The 15,922-nt window shown below is 42.8% G+C and overlaps 1 protein-coding gene across 4 annotated transcripts in view; it reads right to left on the bottom strand.

Moving 5' to 3' along the window:
- Window positions 1–15,922, bottom strand: part of fam222ba (family with sequence similarity 222 member Ba) — a 39,157-nt gene that overhangs the window by 4,849 nt on the left and 18,386 nt on the right. For all 4 annotated transcript variants that reach the window (XM_061752565.1, XM_061752566.1, XM_061752569.1 and 1 more), the window contains one exon: window positions 7,166–7,293. In XM_061752565.1, coding sequence (XP_061608549.1) covers window positions 7,166–7,247 — 82 coding nt within the window. In that variant the 5' untranslated portion in view covers window positions 7,248–7,293. The remainder of the gene's footprint in view (window positions 1–7,165; window positions 7,294–15,922) is intronic.

Raw genomic sequence — 15,922 nt, forward strand, 5'->3', positions numbered from 1 at the left:
CCAGCTAGCAGACATTTGTTACACATGCTCAGCATCCAAGACTAAATTTAACCTCTCAAAGTGACAGTATGAAAATGATGGTGTTTGTACGCAAACTGTGTGTGAAGGTGGTTCATTTGTGAGCCCATTTTAAATGGATAAAAAAATTAAAAAAAGATCATGTAGAGGTTGGCTAAATGTGCTGGGCCTTGTGCATACTTTTTTTGTCTGGATGCACCGGTTTAAATGGTTGAGGAAACAAAACTACACAAGCAAGACTTGTTTTGTTGTTTACAAATCATAATTTCAAACTCAAGTCGGCCCATCAGTGTGTCACGCTGGAATGATGCCAGGTAACGTCCTCCTCTGCACACACTGCAGTGGAAACGCGAGTATTAAGATCAGCATTTCATTGAAATGAACTAACTTCACGTTTATTAGTATTAGACTGGCCCATTCGGTTAATGTAAAGTGGACAGCGACGGACGTTGACGGAGCAGCAATGTGAAATGTCTCAGTTGCTTGCAGTAGTCCGTGCTTTCATAGGGTCTTGGCTGTTCCACTCAGTCTCACTAGGCTTGAGGGATGAGGCACGGGGCTGAACCCGGAGCTCGGACCCGTCTGCACCGGCCGACTGTGCCAAGTGGCTAGTTAATTCCAATTTTATTCAGGAATGGGAAACAATGGGCAGCAATGTGCAGGGCCCGCATAGGGCGGCGGGGGGAGGCGGGCTGCTGTGACTTAAGTGTCCAGCCTGCTGATGGCAGCCTCATTAATGCCAGGGTCTGGGCCAAGGCCCTAGAGCTAGCGTCCGCCATCACATAGGCCAAATGCGTGTCACTGAATAAATGCCAGCGTAAGCAAACACAGATGGAAGCACACACCTTCAAGCAAGTGCACACACGGTGACGATGGACTTCACCTGTCAACCGCTACGGATGATAAACGGCCTTTGTGACATCAAAGCTGACTGCAGAAAGACTAAATGGTATTCACCTTATTCACAGTGTCAACATACAGTACATAATCGGGCTTGGCAATAAAAGCCAACTTGGACAAATGCACTTTGGTTGTCTAGAAGTGAAAAAGCACTGCCACTGTGGATACAATATTTTCATTTGATATTTTTGTTGCTGTAAAGAGCGGAAAATGTGTTTATTGTTTGTAAAGGATTGGCGTCGCAAGACGATTAGTTTTCTCCTACAATGTAATTGTCCTTGAGTAGATAACTGTGACCTTAGCTCTTTGCAGCCATTCGACCTTTTTCCTCATGCTTTTATATACATATCCTCTGTGTCAGGTTGTCAAGCAATGAGCAGAGTGAGTGATAATGACTTGCTAGGGAGAGTCATCACAGGTCATGAGTCATGGATCTTCGAGTACGACCTGGAGGCCAAACGCCAGAGCCTTCAGTGGAAGAGTCCGACGTCGTCACAGCCGAATAAAGAAAGACCGTCCGAGTCCAAAGTCAAAGTAGCCATTGCTTCTACTGTATTATATGTAACAGTGCCAGAAAAGCATTTTATTACTACATTAAACAATGAAAATGATTTTGGTTCTTGTTGGCAGTCGTTGGTACTCAGACTTGTTGCTAAAAAAAAATGTATTTTAGGAAGAAGTCACAAAAAACAAACTTATCTACAACCCCAATTCCAATGAAGTTGGGACCTTGTGTTAAACAAATAAAAACAAAATACAATGATTCGCAAATCATGTTCAACCTATATTTAATTGAATACACTACAACGACAAGATATTTCATGTTCAAACTGATCAACTTGATTGTTTTTAGCAAATAATCATTAACATGGAAGCTAGAATTATTTTCTTAGAATTTGATGGCTGCAACACGTTCCCAAAAAGCTGGGACAGGGTCATGTTTACCACTGTGTTTCATCACTTTTTCTTTTAACAACATTCAATAAACGTTTGGGAACTGAGGACGCTAATTGTTGAAGCTTCATAGGTGGAATTCTTTCCCAATCTTGCTCGATGTAAAGCTTCAGTTGTTCAACAGTCCGGGGTCTCCGTTGTGGTATTTTACGCTTCATAGTGTGGACTGCAGGCAGGCCAGTCTAGTACCCGCACTCTTTTACTACACGTGCAGAATGCGGTTTGGCACTGTCTCGCTGAAATAAGCAGGGGCGTCCATGAAAAAGACGTTGCTTGGATGGCAGCATATGTTTCTTCAAAACCTGTATGTACCTTTCAGCATTAATAGTGCCTTCACAGATGTCTAAGTTACCCACACCATTGGCACTAACACTGCCCCATACCATCACAGCATGCCAGAGTAGCATCTGCCCCATTTGCACACTGGTTGAGGAGTATCCGCAACATTTGCACAATCTACATTGTACCAGATTATCGCACTACTCGTCACTTTAAACTGCATACACTCCTTGAAGTCTCGGCGCCCTTTGCACAATGGTCATTGCACCGGACTATTGCAATATTAGTCATTCGAACTGCTCTAAGTGCTAGAGGACTCTGCATCTTTTGCACAATTGTCAAAAAAATAAATGTACCAGACAACTAGCAACCCTTTATTGCTCAGTGACTGTTTTTTGTCAATGTCTTTATGTCTCAAAAGTGTTCTCTGTCAATTGACTGTCTGTTGTCGTACTAGAGCGGCTCCAACTACCGGAGACAAATTCCTTGTTTTTTTTTAATATACTTGGCAAATAAAGATGATTCTGATTCTGATCATACTAGGAGAGGCCCATGCCTTAATTTAAACTTTGAAATGGGGAAAAAAACAGTCCATAAAGTATTAAAGTATAAAAGGGGTTTTACATTGCTAACGCAGCAAAACATGAAAATAGTGGCGTTAGCTAGTAGTTTGGCAGAAATATTGCAAACTAAGAAAATCAGAGAAAGCTTCCAGAAAATTAATAATCCCTTGTACATTGGGTAAAAAGGCCAGGCTGTAGATTGTGTGTGCTCGCAAGTGTTGATTAGCATTTCAACCTTCACCTCAAACCTGGATTAATTGAAGGGTTTAGAGTATCAAGGGAGGGTTAATGAGGATATGAGTGAAGTTTGCAGGCGGTTGCTGGTGGCGACAGGCGCATCATCTCACATCTCCAACTAAGCACATACTCCAACAGAGAGGAGGGGAAAGGGGCCAGTTTGGCCATGTGTTAATTACTCCGCTGTTGGCACACAAGTGCATCGTCAGCAGGGTCTAATTGGGGCTTCTTTTATTCAAACTACTGTTTTTATTGAACATGGTTTAAGCGGCAGGGGGCCGGAGCACTCACGCTGCTGTGAATTGCAAATTTCCACTCAGGAGCAGGAAATTGAGTCTGAAGCTTCAGTTTCAAATTAGACTGTTGAATTGAGTTCTACGCATGCAGCCACCTCCGTCAAAAGCAGCTGAACACAGCATGTCATGCCGACAGGGTCAAAGAGTGACATCATCAAAAAGGAAAATATCTTACAGAGTAGAAAAAAGACGGCTGCTTTTGATCTCTGTGAGATGCAAAAAAAATAATAATAATAATCTGCCCTGCTGGGCTCCTTGTTTGTTCTGCTTGGTAGAATGGCGGACCAAGGGCCATTTCCTGGTATTTGAGACATCCTGCCTGCAGGATGAGCCCTTTGCTTAATGACCCCGTTGTATCTTTGCGCACCTGATGTACTCCTCGGACAGCCTATGCCTTTCACAGCCATCATCTGCGAACAGGCACTCCCGATGATAAGTAGAGCAGCTGCTCCGGCCTCGCCTTTGACAGCAACCTGCTAGCTCGTAACTTTTTAAGACTTCTCTTATGCACAGTCTCAGTCGCGGTAAAGCGTAGCGAGCCTGTTGGTCTGGAGCTTTTGGTAAAAATAGAGGCAGCGGAAAGTGTGAAAGACAGAATCCGGGCCTCGGCGGGATTATAGCAGAAGGGCAGTGCTCGAATGGCAACAAAAGTAGGAGCTCATTATGTCTTCAACTTGATTTCAAGTGACGACTAAAGCGTGGTCAAGCAAGTGTCTTTTATACAGCCGTTTGAGGCCAGGAATGTCAAAACCATGGTGTGTTGTTCTGTGTAAACTGAGAACAGGGACTGGAAGCCGATTAGTCTGCAGTGGTGGTGTCAGGCCATTGGTAGTGTAGTGGTTCCCGTGGCAGAGTGTCGCGCGGCTAGCGTGGGATCATGTCCCATCCATGCCCCAGTCACAATTGCCCTGTCACTGACTGGCCGCTCCCCCGAGACCCTGAACACAATAAGCAGTACGGAAAACAGATGGACATATAAAGTGTATTGCTGCGCGGACCAGAGCAAATTAAATTGATGTCCAGATAGATTTCTGAATAGTTTGCAACAGGATCTAAATGAGCTTTGAGGGTTTTTTTTTTTTTTTTGCTGCAGCACCGTGACTGCTATCCATCCATCCATTTTCTGTGCCGCTTTATCCTGCTAATGATACAAAATCGGATGGCATTAGAATTATGACAATGCAGGGGGGAAAAAAAAGATTGAAATTACAGATCAAAAACCAAACATACTGTGTGACGCACGCTCGCCACCAAAAAGGGATTATAGAGTTGGACAGAAAATCAAACTGAACTTCACTTTCACCCCGTGAGCTTGGCTGCGTCTTGGTGAGCAGCACAAAAGGAGAAAAGGGAAACAGTCCTGCTGATGGCGGCACCATGCCACAAGCCCGCCTGAGTGAGGCAACAGACGCTGGCACTTAGCAGACTCCCTCATGCTTGCTGATCTCCCAGGGGGTTGGCTGATTACTGGGATTCTGAAATTACAGTCCTGATGAGCACGAGCTTTTTACGAGAAAAAAAGCTCTATAGAAATGGGTCACGCCGAGTTTTCACTGAAGGAAAAAAAAAAAAAAAAAAGGAAGAGAGGTACTTTTTAGGATTGAATGGATCACGGCGTGAGCTGTAATCCATGTCTGACAAGTGACTGATTTATGTGGATGATTTGAAAAGCATGGTGCACTACTATAGTACATATATGATGAGGGTTAAGGAAGCTTAGGTAATGTCCATGAAAAGGGGTTTTATTTTGACAAAACGCATTTCAGGTCTTTGAAGGTTGACTGCAAACTACGATTATTATGCCCTTTCCCTACAAAATGCTTTTCAGAATTCTAATTGCTAAAATCAAACTGGCACAGGAAGACATCAGGTTTGTCCCTTTGTGGTAAAAAGGAAATGAACTACTTTAATAAATATATGTTTTGGCATGTATATGGCAAGCATGTCCCCCTTGAAATGGTTGCTACTGTATATCAGACGGCATCATCCAGATATGCTGGTCACCGTGCCAGACAAAAGAAAACGTGTCCAAGCCCAACAACTTCTCCCCAATGTTTTTAAGAAGCCTCTAGATCTGAAATCAAACAGCACTAATGATATTACTGAAGCTATTGGCATTTACATTTCAACAGCTATGTGCCCAGTTGTGCAGGACTCTCTGTATACAAGTATTTATCGTACGTGCTCGAGCCTCATTTAAATGACCACGTAACCCTCTGAGTGGCTGCTGCCCTTTATAGGCGACAAGGAGTGGATTGCAGTCCATTCAAAACCTCTTGCGGGTAGAAGACCAAATTAAGCCATGTCTTATTTATTCAACCTTTATTTGTGCAGGTAAGGCAATTCAGAACAGTTTCTCTTTTGCAATGTTGACCTGACTGCACACAGCAGAGTAAAACAAGGGCAAAAAAAAAGAGCAGGTTTTATTTACAATTTGACCAGGTTGTACCTGCCACGTCAGTCCCCAGCGACAGCAGGTGCCCCTGAGTAGTCTGCCCTGACAACTGACAATGTAGACCAACCAAGACATTTTTTTTTCCGAAACTTCAAACCCTGAACTCACCTCATTCATCCCAAAAGCATCTTTAAAAACTTTACTGAAGGATATTGTACATGATCGGTGCATCTGTTTTTAGCCTGTTAGAAACACTTTAACCACCATATGCGCTGATTAATGTAATATTTTAAGTAAATATCTAACTATATCACCACATTGTACAGTTTGTTGTATATGTATTTCTTTGATTTTATGATATGTATTTGTACTTGCTTTTATTTGGCCCTGTTTTGCCCTGCTGCCTGCAGTCAGGTCAGCATTGAAAATGGCAAACTGTTCTCATTTGACTGACCTGCTTAAAGAAATCCAATTAAGCTTACCTTTAAGTTGTACATAAAGACTCCACATCTTATATTTATTTATAATTGTATGTCCTACTTCAACTATTTACACTAGTGTCTGCTGCAAATAAATGAAACGAAACCTAGAATTATCCCTTTGGGACTTTTTGTTGCTTTCTCCTGTTGTACCCAACAGTGAAACTGAGGCACATACTGAACCGTGACATCTGTGAACCATTACAACCCTAGTTCAATCATACCAATCTTTAACATAACTGATCTTCAAATGTGAGAGACATATTAGCCATATTAGAGGGTTTTCGAGCATGAAGCACCTTTTTCTCAATAGGATTCAGGTCAGGACTCTAAAGTCACTCCAGGTCACCAAAGCCACTCCAAAGTCTTCATTTAGTTTTTCTTCAACCATTCAGAGGTGGATTTTGGATCATTGTCCTGCTACAGAACCCAAGTTCGTTTCAGCTTGATGTCACGAACAAATGGCCGGACGGACATTCTCCTTTTGGTAGACAGCAGAATTCATGGTTGGGGGTTTTTGCCCAGTCTCTTTCTTCTGGCGCAGTCAGTGAATACCGACCTTAACTGAGTCAAGTGAGGCCTGCAGTTCTTTGGATGTTGCAATCTTTGACAAACATGAATTTTTTTGGGACGATGGGAAATATTTAAGTGTAACAAACGTGCAAAAAAAAAAAAAAATCAGAAATCACTTTTTCCACACCACTGTATCTGGTAACGACACGGCAGTTGCAAACTTTTCTCGTCATTTTTACTGCGGTGAATGATTTGGGAGATTCACCCTCTAAATTGCTATTCGTATTGACAGTAACAAATGACTTCTGAATCAGAATCGAATCGTTACTCCTTATACTATTCCAAAATAGTAGCCCGGCAAATGATCGGCTGTTGACCACTGGAGGATTTGCAATCCCAGAATCTTAGGACAGTGTTTTTTCCACAGTTTAAAAGACGAACCAAGCTAAGGCTGGCATGGGTATGTGATGGCACGATTGGAACAGATTGGTTTGCTGTGTGGGATGGTGATGGCAGTTCATCTCGACTTACATTTCTGAAGTCCAGTGTTCATCTGCGTGTGGGGGAGATGCTGGAGGGGGAGGTCACCTGGCCCTGGCAGACAGGCCAGCATTTCACACAGACACTAATGCAACATGGGGCACACACTTCTCCTCACACTGCGAAGAGAAAGCAAAAAACGGGGGGTTGGTTAGGTTGCTTAGCAATACAGGAGCAGTGCTGATTAAAAGAACTTATCCCCACAGGCAGACACCTTAGGAAGTCTGTTGAATTACACACTAATTCGCACCTGCAGCGACAGGTAAGGTGACATTTGACGCCGTTAACAACTTGAATTCAACATCCGCTGATGCGACCGCTGAATTAAAATGAGCCTGATGGGGTAGCAGGTTTAAATGGAGTCCCCACATTTCTTTGCGTGGCGTGTTAGTCTGCTTGTAGGACCCTGCTACCTCCGCTTTACCTTTTCATTCCCACAAATAGCACAGCGGAGCAAATTGATGACTCCTGTACATTTTAGAAGGACACACTCACGAGGCCTCGTGCCGACAAGCTAGTATCTGATCGATACTGCGGTCTTACTGACCCGTTTGTCTTGGAGACATTAGACAAGAGGATAAGAGTGAAAAGAAATGAGGCTACAGCTCCAATAAATGCCTGCCACTCTGTGCAATAACCCTGATGTAATAGAGAGGGAGAAAACGTTAGCCATGCTCCACTTGGCTTACTGCTGGATTCCAAACAACACAGATGCTTGCTTAATCAGCACGAAGGAACAGTCAGGGAGCAAATTAAGTCTAAAGAGTCGGTGCCCTCTGCTTTTACTGCGTGGCATCAGCGGAGTGTAGCAAGTGTGTGCAGACAAACAGAGTCTATGAGGAAAGCAATTACCCACAAAACAACCTTGGCATGCCAGTAATGGCTTAAGAGGGTTCTCTAGCCCATGCGGCGAAAAGAGACAAGTATAGGGAAGGGTGACAAAGTGAGACAGAGGTGGAAAGATAGAAAGGGCAGGTGGCAGGACTGGGGGTGGGGCGTGGGGGGCTGAACTTGCTTTAAAAAGCGGGAGCTCAAAAAGGTCAGGACGACAGCTCATTTAAATCCTCCTGGCGAGAGGAGGAAACAAACAAGCCTTAATGAAGCTGCCACTTCAACACCGATACCCGAGATTGTTGCACCTTGGGGTGCTGCAGGGGCACAGTGGCAGTGTGGTGGTAGGGGGCAGAGGGTAGGGAGAAAAGCCGCAGTCTTGCAATAGATTTTGTTTGGAGCAGTTGATGCCGCATGCACCCTTTCTAGTTGCTGAGCTTGCCACTCCTCCCTTCCCTGGCTTTCTGATTTGCAGCCTGGACCACCATATGGCAGCAACCCCTACTCGCGATTCACTGTGTCACCGTGCATTAACTTGAATTGGTCGGATATGTTATTCTTTTCCCTCAGCCTTGGAAGGAGTTTAGGTACACAGCGCCTTGATGTCAGCAGGCAGGATATCCAGCTCTCATTTATCAGGGTGCCAAGATTTCACATAAAGATAACAGCACTCTCTCTGACAACAAGCCCAGGTTGGAAGAAAACCACATATCAAATACAGCGCCGCCTCTGCTCGGTCTTTTGAAACCCAAAACGGTGACAAGCCAGTCTGATTGATGCTGCGGGAAATAAAACGCCAGCGTAAGCCAGCACTGTCTGTTAAAAGAACACGCAGACACCAGCCCACTACAGGCGAAAAACAGCCACCAGGCCATCAGTCCACCCCCTTCCTGTCTCCCCCATAGCGCCCCTGAATGTCAGAAAACGCTGCAGTGGGGAGTGCGGCGGCAAAGGTCAGCCTATGGTAATGCCCCAGCTGACACTCTGCCTTACAGCGCAGAGCAAGGAGGGAGGGGAAAGCCAGCCGTCAGTATCAGCACCACTGTTCGCAGCAACTCGCACATTTACACGTGGATCTATTTCATGTCACGTTTCCACCAAGCAGTCCCGTATCGTTCGGCTTGCCACAGCTTTCGTTTCACCGCAGCTCATCGAGGGCAAGCTGGCAGATAGAACGACACCTTATCAGTGCAACAGAGCAAAACAAAAAGTGGCGATTAGAAAGAATAATTGATTCATTGGAATTCCGTCATTTGTGCAGAATGGACACGCTCCATCTTTTAGGTATCGTCGTGAACTCCATTGGTGCACCTAATAAAAAGGAGTTGTTATTTACTCTTCTTGAATATGGAAATTGGGAGTATTGTTTAAAAGTGAACTGGACTGCTTGGTAGAAATGGACCCTTGTGAGGCTGTAATTCTCAACTCAACTAGAAGAACATTAAAAACCAACCGCTGCAGAAACAAAGTGCAGTCCATAAATACAAATCATTAAAAACACACGCTAAATAAATCAATAAACAGTGCTAAGAACTTTACCAGTTTATAGTGGGAGCTGTTCCTAATACTACCGTGACACAGACGCCCCAGACGGGGCCTGAGCCGTCCGTCTCTGGCACCACTCTGCAGGTGGTCGCCAGCATTTGACTGGCTTGGCTGCGGGCTGATTCTTGTTCTGGATTGCCCTCTGACCCCCAGGCAGGGGGTTCTGTCTGGTCTGACGTCTCCAGCCATCACCCTCTCTAGACAAAACTGGGGCTTATGCAGAGAGACAGTTTGTTCTGCGCTGTGTGGAAACTGAATTGCATCTGTGGAGGACGACGGGGCCTTGGCCAACCGAGCAGGCCAACGGAGCAGGGACGGGTTCGGTGGAGTTTGGCCAGGCATCTCACGCTATCAGCCGCGCGCAGACAGTCGACACGGGGTTCTCGGAGTATTCGGGGGGCTGTGACTCGGCAAGTCGCCGCCAGCTACTTACACAAACACAAACATTGTGCAAATAAGAGTGAGGCTTGCATTTTCAATCATACCAAACAACAAAGCAAGGATTGAGCAAGGGATGTCATGTGTGTGTTAAACTGCTCCCATAAAAGCTGACCTATATTTGACTTTATTTGAGCAATGTAAAGAACAAAGTAGAAGTTTAGGAGAAGTAACTGCTGATGTGGGAAACATTTAGAAAGCCAAATTTGAGAATCAGTGCTGAGAAAAATCAAACTGACGAAATCCACCAGCATTTATAAATAATAAAAAGCCAAAGAAGCTCATTTTAAGTAGACACACAGCTGTATAAATACATAAAAACAACCAAAAGATGAGAACATATCATTGGCGCAATATTTGCAGCTTTCTGTGCCAATTAAAAGCAAAAGCAATTAGGAGAACCAAGTCACTTGCTCAGTTCTGTTGTTCAGTGCTTATGCTAACTGCTGCTGCAGGAGAGCTGCGTGGTGGGGAAAGCAGGCTGATGTTATTTTAATTGCATGTTTACCCCCAGGTTATAGGTCTGAAATAGAGCCAAGAAAAAAGCAGAACTTCAATGCAACTTCAGTGTGCTGATTTTCTCAGGGGCAGAGAGAGAAATTACAGTACTTTTCTTGCCAGCCGGCTCTGTGAATAGGAAATAAAGAAAGAAAGGGAGCAGAAGGAAGAGGTTTTTTTTCTCTTGAATGCTCGAGCATTTTGACAAAAGAGAGCGGAAAGAGTTTGAGCTCTCGAGCTTGTTAACAAGGAATGAAAACATTACCATGACCTTCGTCAGGCTTTTCCAAACAACAGTGAGAATCATTTATAGGTGCTAGTAGAAGGCCACAGCAGTGTGAGGCTGTGACAAAGTTTTCTGAATCTGAAAATATCTCACACAAGGCATTTGGATAACTCCAGCACATTCCGGACCAACGTTTTGCTTTTTAAGAGACCTTCTCAATCTTGAAACTGCTATCTTGCTTTGTTATGAACCATGACAGTGAGTCGAGCCACCAGATGAGCACCAACTCAACACAAGCATATCAAGGTTGTGAAATGACGTTGAGGCACTCGGTCAAACTATTGAGCGATGTGATACGTCTGCGCTTTAGCTACTAATTGCCTTTTGACCAATTGACAACAAAAAAGGAGGAGCAAAATAATGTGCAGCTGAATTAGTTAAAAATGCACATAAACTGCCACATTTGGATTTCAAGATATCTGATAAAGCCATCTCTTAGAGGAGTCTGTTATGCCTTCTATAATGTCTTTACATCCTGTGACCCCCGACTCTTAGGTAGTATTGAGCGGTCCCCAAAATGGAAACGATGATAGTTGCGGTGGTTCAAGGAGAGGACTGGAAGATAGCGTGGCAGTGAGGGGCTAAGGCTCAGCTTTTCCGTCAAGGCCAGGACCATTTTAGGACCATTAACCGACCCCCTCGATGGCGACAAGAGGACAGACAGCTGAGGGGCTCTCTTCAGAATGGGCAGCCACTTAAGCCCCACTCGGCTTCCTAAAGTGTTCTAAAAATGTACAAGGTGGAAGGAAGTGTGCTCAGTCATGCGTAGTCTGGCCAAGGTCAGGTGGGCAGACTCAAAAGTGTTGGCAACGTTCCACGCTTGGTGTCCTGAATGCAAAGAAATGCATAGGCCCCACAAGCCGTGGCGTTTGACACACACGTTTACACCTGAGGAAACGTGGCGGGGATCCAAAGTGAAGGTACCAGCCGAGTCTGCTGCAAAATCCATCCAGAGCGCAGCCTGGAGCTCGCTGAGGATGCGACCGTGAAGAAAAGGATAGCTGCTCGAGACCGATTTACTTCATTTAAACACTTGTTAACGATTGAAATGGCACTATGCAAAAAATAGTTACACGTCACAGGTTAGGATAGTCCTGACTAAACACTACAGCCATCTGACTGAGGGTCAGTTTACAAGTGACTGAACAGACATTCCATTTGTAGCTTGAAAGGAAAAACACTCAAAGGGGGTGTCTCATTTGGATGTCAACAATGAAATAGTTATCTGCAAAAACACACATGCACATGTTTATGCCTGTTTAGTGTTGAGTGTTGAAATGAGTACATCACAACCCCAAACCCTAATGGTTCTGAACCACAGGGCTGCTGTGTTTGCTGCTTAATGATGAGTTTGTTCAAAAAAAAAAAAAAAAAAAAAAAGCATACATTTACTGCAACACTACTGTGAGCAGTCGAGATTAAGGCTGTCACAATTAATTGATTAAATCGACAAATAATGAACCATCAAATGAATCAACAACTATTTTGATAATCGATTAATCGAGTCATTGTCCAACTTAAAATTGTGCAAATCCTCTGATTTCAGCCTCTCACCAGTAAATATTCTGTTTTCTGTGGTTCATCAAAGGCGACTTATCTTTTGCTTTTTCATTTCCAAAGATCTGCTTTTACTCTGGAAAACAATGCTCAACATTTTTGCACATTTTCTAACATACGGACCAAACCGGTAACTGAATCATAATCAATTTACGGAAAAAAATAGTCAGTTTAATCTATTATGAAAATAATCATTTTGCATCAGGCGTAGTATGAATAATCAGTAATCGACATGCAGTTGAACCTGAAGCAGCCTCAGAAGTGTACAGCAAACTAGTAGCTCTTCGCATTAATCAGTACAGTTTGTCTCAGTTTCAAAAAAGGTTGGCGAGTACCTAAAAATGTTCTCCCTCTCGTGTGATATTGCTCAATTGTTGTTCATTTTGTTTTGTTTACCGGCAATCATTAAACAATACCAAATAATCAACTATATTTGGTAAAAAATATTTTTCAATAAACAGTGAATTTTTAGCCCATTATTTTCGATTCATCCGATGGAATAATTGCTAATCAATTGTAAAAATACTCGATAGTGACTGCCCTAGGTCGGGCTGCATTACCTTTCACCTCATTCCACCAAACACCACCGACAAAGGATATTAAGGGTGTGTCCACACAAAGTGAACTTGCTGTGATAGTGTACTTTGTTCGGTCAAGTGTGAGGGCTGTCATTGGAACCCTCGTGTGCGCCAAATATCCGCTTGCACATGCTTGAGCAAGCCTAAAAAGTGTTTTTTGTCACGACAAGTCACATTGCCAACTACTGGCCTCTCATACATATTTCTGCATTTTCAGGTCTCTAATCAAAACTTTTTCAAAACCATCAGGTAAACATACCCTACTGTGGTGCTAGCTGGAATTAATGGCCAATCTCCACAACTCTCCGACTCATCTGACAAAGCCACATGGAGACAGTGGCCGAATGCTGGTAGGAATGATCTTGTAGCGAATCTTCCACCTTCTGCTTACCAGCAGATCTCCTGAGAGCGCTGTAACTCGTGAGCATTATTGCACCTTTCATCTGCTTGGTGGTGCAGCGAGATCACAGTAGAGATGAAATGGTATGAACATTTCATTTCAAAATTATAGTGACAAAAACTAAAATAGTTGTCAGTATTAGAAATATTGACAAAAGAAAAAACACTTGTGCACGTTAATTTGGATACCCAAAAGTGGAACCTTATGTACTGTTTGCACGGAAAAGTAAACAGCAGTAACCAAAATGTTCATGTTCATTTAATTAAAAATTCCACACGCACCTTAATGTGTTTCAGTGAAGAATGTTATTGTACTCTTTTGTTTTGTTATTGGTCACAAGGTGGAAAATGGGTAATAATAGCAACAGGGAATAAACATGAAATGCAGCAAAACTGGTATTTGTTGATAACTATCTGGAAAATCTAGCAGAGCAAATAGCAGTGCACTTGAAAAGTCAAAGACATTATCGGCGTGCACACGTGAACAATATGCTATTATCAGACATCTGAATAAAAAAGCAAGGCAGCAAATATTTGAGCATGTATGAGGGTGGTAACTGCTAGCATGCTAAACCGAAGACATCCATTAAGTCTACCGTCTAATCTTGTTTACAAGTCACCTGTTGTTACATCACCATAATGACTTTCAAGCATTATGGGAGTAGCAATAACACCCCTCTCCATCCTGTTATTGATGCTGATGCTATCACGAATATTCTGGATCAGGATTAACTTTATTGTCCTCTCGGGGAAATTATTCTTTGACATCAATGAGTTGTTGTGCTACTGCACATGTGCTGCCTCATTGAATATAAACAGGACACTACTCTCAGAGACGTTAAATACAGTGTTAACGATAACTACAATTGGACGCTATAATAGTAGCGTTTTTTTCCCCACATTTAACCCGTTTAAATCCGTAAACAGTAAACATCTTTATTCCTACTTTATTCCTGATTTTGGATTGTCACGATCATAGAAACGTTGTAATAGAAGAAAAATGATTAATGTGCCGCAGAGCGGGTTGTGTATGCAGGTTTCTGTTTTGTAAAAGCAGCCTATGTTGCTTGCAGCAAGCGTATGACATGTTATTCTGCCCTCCCTAAGCCCTGTGTGCTTGAAGTTGTTTACTGTAACAAAAATAATTACACAAATTGTATATTTAAATCAAGACACACTTCATTTTAGAAATCACCATCTTAATGGTAACACTCAATGCAAAACCCTATTGATGGGCTAGCTAAAATTAGCATTACATCACAGGAGAGATTTACCTTCAAATAACTAATACTCACACACAATTGCCACAGTAAGACTTGCAGTTAATATAACAATACTCACAGGCATATAATCTCTGTGACCTGTGAAGAACAAGTTAAATTAATAGTTCTTTTGCAACTTTCATCTTCTTCTCTTTTTCACCTTAATGTAAAGTGTGTAGCTCCATGCATGAACTGCACCCCACTGCGCACAGCAGGAACAGCAGATAGTCATGGCGAAAAACATTGGCACCACTTGCCGTGACTGGATAAAAAGAAACGTTTATAAAAAAAAATGTAAAAAAAAATAAAAAAGTATGTTTATGTCCTGTTTTTTTGTTTGCTGATGGGTGGATGTCTATAATAGGCTTAACACGATATGGATTTTTGGGGCCGATCAGCGAGTTTAAAAAAACGATAACCGATATCCGATCCGATCACAAGATGGAGCAATGTGTCTATTTAAATGACCTGTTCATTTACTGTATATACTTGTGTACTTAATTGCTCCAAAAATTATATTTACAGTAAATAATGTATCTTTGTTCCTCTATTTCTGCCAGTGAGGCATAGTGACAGACAGAACAAATGAATGTTCTTCTATTTGATAGCAGGAAGTACATACAGTAATTAATGTATCCACTTTTTGTGACATTTTTGTTTGTTGGTATGCTGTGAGATTTTTCAATTGTAAAATATGTTCCTTGGCTCCATAAAGGTTAGAAATCACTGCTCTAGTCAGATCATGCATTCTAATCAGTGAGGTCAAACCAACATTACAACATGACAGAAATAACGGGTGCTAACTTACTGTAATTAAATGACTTCACCCACACCAAAACCTTAAGAGCATGATTCAACAGAACGGCGGCATGTTTACGCACAACCCTTAGTGCTTGCACTAGCTTGCTAGGCTACATAACGTTTTGTTGCCTGCTTGCGAGCCGTATCGTATTAAAAGAACGGGAACATACCTCAAGCAAGCCTGAAACGAACGTCCTCTCCTGTCCTGAGCACCAGTGACCACCAACACACGTTTTCCCCCATTTTCTCCTTATAATACAGTCGGCGCGATCGACTCTTGTTGTCGTCGCCACGGTAACGAGTCTATCCGGTTGCATTTAAGTTGACAAGATAGAGCCCAATGATTGTAAAAAACGGGATGCGGTGGTATCGGAATACAAGATTTTATTGAAGCAGTCTGACATAGTGCAATCGTGAAAGAGCAAATTTGTCTTGTAGTCTGATCCGGGCATTACGGATGGTCTGTCTCAGACGTGTTGTCTGTCCCACACCGCCGACATTTTCTTTTTTAATAACTTTATTGTCCGTCAAATATTTACATTACTACGTCAAA

The sequence above is a fragment of the Phyllopteryx taeniolatus genome, chromosome 17, assembly GCF_024500385.1.
Source record: "Phyllopteryx taeniolatus isolate TA_2022b chromosome 17, UOR_Ptae_1.2, whole genome shotgun sequence".
Classification (NCBI taxonomy): Eukaryota; Metazoa; Chordata; class Actinopteri; order Syngnathiformes; family Syngnathidae; genus Phyllopteryx; species Phyllopteryx taeniolatus.